The sequence below is a fragment of the Elephantulus edwardii genome, unplaced genomic scaffold, assembly GCF_000299155.1.
Source record: "Elephantulus edwardii isolate Elephantulus edwardi_28Jun2011 unplaced genomic scaffold, EleEdw1.0 scaffold00302, whole genome shotgun sequence".
NCBI classification, from domain to species: Eukaryota; Metazoa; Chordata; class Mammalia; order Macroscelidea; family Macroscelididae; genus Elephantulus; species Elephantulus edwardii.
Window position 1 is genome coordinate 1924891 of NW_006400052.1, and position 4298 is coordinate 1929188.

The 4298-nt window shown below is 45.8% G+C and overlaps 1 protein-coding gene across 1 annotated transcript; it reads right to left on the bottom strand.

Moving 5' to 3' along the window:
- Positions 1–902: 902 nt before the first annotated feature.
- On the bottom strand, positions 903–3819 carry LYPD4 (LY6/PLAUR domain containing 4). Its single transcript, XM_006900920.1, has 4 exons — positions 3753–3819; positions 3407–3550; positions 1518–1844; positions 903–1102 (listed from the first exon to the last, which is right to left on the bottom strand). The coding sequence occupies exons 1-4, from the start codon at positions 3817–3819 to the stop codon at positions 903–905; spliced, it is 738 nt and encodes a 245-aa protein (XP_006900982.1).
- Between the last annotated feature and the right edge of the window lie 479 nt (positions 3820–4298).

Consider the following 4298-nt stretch of genomic DNA (forward strand, 5'->3'; position numbering starts at 1 on the left):
TGGTACAGGAGGAAATAGCCCCTCCTTCCCCAGCAGAGCATATGGTGGATTCAAACCATGTGCCTCTGGGATTGCAGTGCAGCTTTCTTGCCACTAAGCCAACAGAGCTCCCTAGCATTTACCTCTTTGAGACTGTTTTTCTCAGTCATATGTAAGTTGTACCTTAAACTGCCTGTTTACCAGGAAAGAAAATGCATCTTTCTTAGATTAGAATTTACCTCTTTAAAACAGTATTTTCTTAAGTCATATGTAAACTAGTTCACAATTCGTTTACTAATAACTGTATATAAATGTTCTTTTTGAATGTAAAAATCCTGTAACTTTAAACCAGCAAAAGTAATGTGTTAAGTAGATTAACATTTATTGCTATTGTTAAGTGCCATCAAGTCACAGGTGACTCATAGTGACCCTATGAACGAAAGTCCTGGCTGGACACCTCCTGCATAACTTTCGTGCTTTCTCCAGGTTCATAGGGTTTCCAGAGGCAAGCTACTGTGGAAGTGGATGTCACTCCTGCTTCCAAGCTTGTTTTAATTGGGGAGCTTCACCAAACATTGTCCACCATGGGTAACCATTCTCGCATTTTACTCATCAGTGTCACAGTGTTCAGCTTCACAGCAACCGCAAGTTACCTCTGTACAACAAGTGGACATTTAACCCAAGTGAAAAAGCCAGTGTCCACTCTTAGAAGGGGAGGTGATTTTGAGAAGATTCTCTCTGCTCTCTCAGATCTGCAATGAAGTGCTTTGGATATTGCAATCTATCTTTCTTACTGACAATTGACTATAGTAAGAACCCCTTGCATTCAGTAACAAGCAGAACAAAGCATAAAGACAAACTCGGGTTTTATTTAATCATAGTAAAGAGGTCTGGGTGTTTATCCAGGCAGGCTCCATTGTAAGCTACCTGAAGGCCAGTAAGAGGCCTAAGAGGATGCTGTGAGCAGGACCCCAACTGGAGGGTTGTGCTCCCGACAATTGAGCTTTCTCCAAGATGTTACGAACTTCAGTTGCTCGGATGCTCCCAATAGTCCGAAAATTCGCTAAAAGCCTTTGATGGCTGCGGGCACAACCCATGAGGAGGAAGGTGGTATTGAGAGACCCTGTGTGTGAGAGAGAGAGAGGGTCAGGGACATTTTCAAGACTTACATATCCTGCCCCTTCCCAGACTCTCAAAACCCAGGAACTAACAACAACAAACATGGTGAACACATGTTTACCTTTGTGAAAAACTGCAGATAGAAGAAGCCAGACTAGTTTTCTACATGGATATATCGTTTTAAACTTTGAGTGTTATTGCATGAGCATCTCAGTCACCATCCTTCAGTAAAAACAAAACAAAACAAAAACCCAGGAATTGCTCTCCTACCAAAGACTTGGACACCAGGCACTTTTCCTCTTCCTCCTTAAGGAGTTTGTCTACCTGAAGCCTCATTACCCCAATCCTACCCTCAGATTCCACTACCCTCACTAAAATAAAAGAATAAACATCTGATGAACAGAATGTCCTCCTCTTACCTGCCCGAAATTTTAAGGTGGAACTGTAACACAGAGAAGCATCCCTGGGGCAAGATTCAGTGGTGACAAAATTTGGGAGGCAATCCTTCATGTGTTCACCCACACAGGTTGGGCAACTATGAGAAGTAATGTCTGTGGGCATGATGTTGTCAGCCATGAGCTTCACAAAGGGCTCCAAGTTGGTTAGGTTGTTGCAGAGGTAGCGACGGCAGACACGGCTATAGGAGGCAATGGACACTCCAGGCGGTGGAACCAGGTAAGAGGTTTGTGCGGGGTAAGATAAGCTAGAAGTGCAGCCTTTAAATCCCACAACTCCTCTTTTGGTTCCTGAGAAGCAGAGGATAAGAGAATATCAATGAATGTCTGGCCCTACCCAGATGTCATCCTCCCACACCCAATTTTTCTGTGTCTTCTTATGTCTGTAGCTACACAAGGTCCAAAGGCCAGGTCTCCAGCAGCATCTCCCAGTCACCCTTCCCTTTTCTTCACTCAATGTTCATGGTAGCAGCAGTTAAGAAATCAAACAGTGTGTTGCATTGGGAAAACCACTGTCAAGAACCACTGCAAGGACTTTGCAAAGGTGCATCTCATCCAAGTCATGGTATTTTTGTCTACTTCTTATACGGCTGAAATTTGGACAATGAATAAGGAAGACCAAAGAAGAACTGATGCCTCTGACTTATGGTATTGGTGAAGGGTATTGAATAGAATATGTTATTGTTGTTATGTACCATCAAGTTGCTTGTGACTCATAATGACACTATGTACAATAGCCCTGAAACCTGCTTTATCCTGTGCCAACTTTACTGTCTCTGACACACCTATCCTCATTACCCCAGCTACTGAATGACCATAGACTGCAAAAAAAAACCACCCCTAACAAACCTGCTTGGGAAGAAGTGCAACCAGGGTGCTCCTTAGAGGCAAGGATTAAGCAACTTGACTTTGGACATATTGTCAGGAGAGACCAGTCCTTACAGAAGGACATAATGCTGGGAAAAGCAGAGGGTCAAAGAAAGTGAGCAAGAACCCCCGTAAGATGGATTGCCAGTGACAGCACTGATGGACTGTGAGGATGGAACAGGATCGGGCAGTCCGTGACTCTGTGGGCCGCACGCTTGCTGTGAGTTGTAGTTGACTTGACAGCACCTAACAACAACCACCTGGGGATCTTTGCATCTCCATTCTGCCTTCTTATCCAGCCCACACCACAACCTTACCACTGTCCCGACATTATCCCCCAAGACAGCAAGCCAAACTCACTGCTCTTGAGTTAATTTTGGCTCATGGCCACACCCTAGGACAGAGTAGAACTGCCCCCACCAGGTTTCGAATTGTGGGCAAGCAGGCCGTCAGAACTTTTTCCCATGAAGCCGGTGGGTTCCAACCAAGGACCTTTTGGTTAGTGATTGAGCACTTTAACCACTGTGCCTCAAAAGCTCCCTCCCAAAGACTGTTGTTGTTAGTTGCTGTTGAGTCGACTGTAGGAACAACAGATTCTCCGACTGCCCTATCCTGTGCCAGCCTCACCATCTCTGATAGGCCCAAGCCCACTGTGCCAGCCACTGTGCCATGCATCCCGTTGAGGGTCTTCCTCTCTTTCACTCACCATTCCTTGTGTTAATGCCACCCTCCAAGGAGTTGCCTCTCCTGACAACATGTCTAAAGCATGTGAGGCAAAGTTTCACCATCTTTGCCTCTTAGAAGTACTTCCTCCGGGACAGACTTATTTGCTCTTTTCGCAGCCCATGGGGTATTCCACTTTCTTTTCAAGTACAATTCAAAGTATGTGGAACTTGAGCCCAGAGTTCCTGGGTGCTAGAGTTGGAGATGAGGACCAAAATAATGACACTAAATGTGTCAAGCCCACCCTCATATATCACCTATACCTGTCTCGATAAACAGCAGTGTCTCCTCGCAGCCCTCTCTCATCTGACAGACCATGCTCCTCAACAATTCCCACTTCCAGTTGTGAAGAGTGAGTGCTCTGAAGTATGAGGCGGTTGCTTCGTAGCACAAAAGGGCTCCAATCCCTAGACAAAGAATGTTCTTAAGGGTCATTTGCCTTTTCATATTGTCACTAGATTCTTCCAACTTCCAGAATTGGCTACCGAGACCTTAGCCTCCATGAAGCATGTCCCCTGAGAGGTCCATATGCAGGCCTCCTTCCTCAGTAACATGACTCCAGTCCCACACCCACTGGGATCCCAGAACATCCAACCCCACAGAACCTACGAGGCAGAGAGGAAATGGTCCCTAGAAGGCAGAGCAGCTTCACAAGGTTGGAATTCTGGGGTCTCATGGTCTTGTGTCTGGGTCCTGGGTGCTAGTGGTCAGTCTGGAACCAGTTTCAGTGTAGGTCTCAAGCTGGATTCTCCTGGGTCCTTGAATTCTCTCTCTCTGCCTGTCTTGGAGTTACCACTGCTGGAGAGAAAGTTAGCGTGTCAGTTTCTGTGACACAGGCTTCCTAGGATCTTCTAGGATGTAGATCCTTTCACAACCATAGCATCCTGTCCACAGTAACTCCCTCCTACTACCTGAGCTTCTCCAAGAATTTATCTTATCTCCCTGTAGGTCATCCCACTGGAACATGGTGCTTATATCGGATATTGCCTTACCCAAGGACCATTATTATACAGGCTTCACTCCCACCAGATACCATGAGACCAGAATAACAAAGGTGCTTAAACCCCGTGTGTGGAAGCTGATGTTGTTATGTGCCGTCGAGTCATTTGCGACTCATAGCGACCCTATGTACAACAGCCCTAAAGCCTGCTCTAT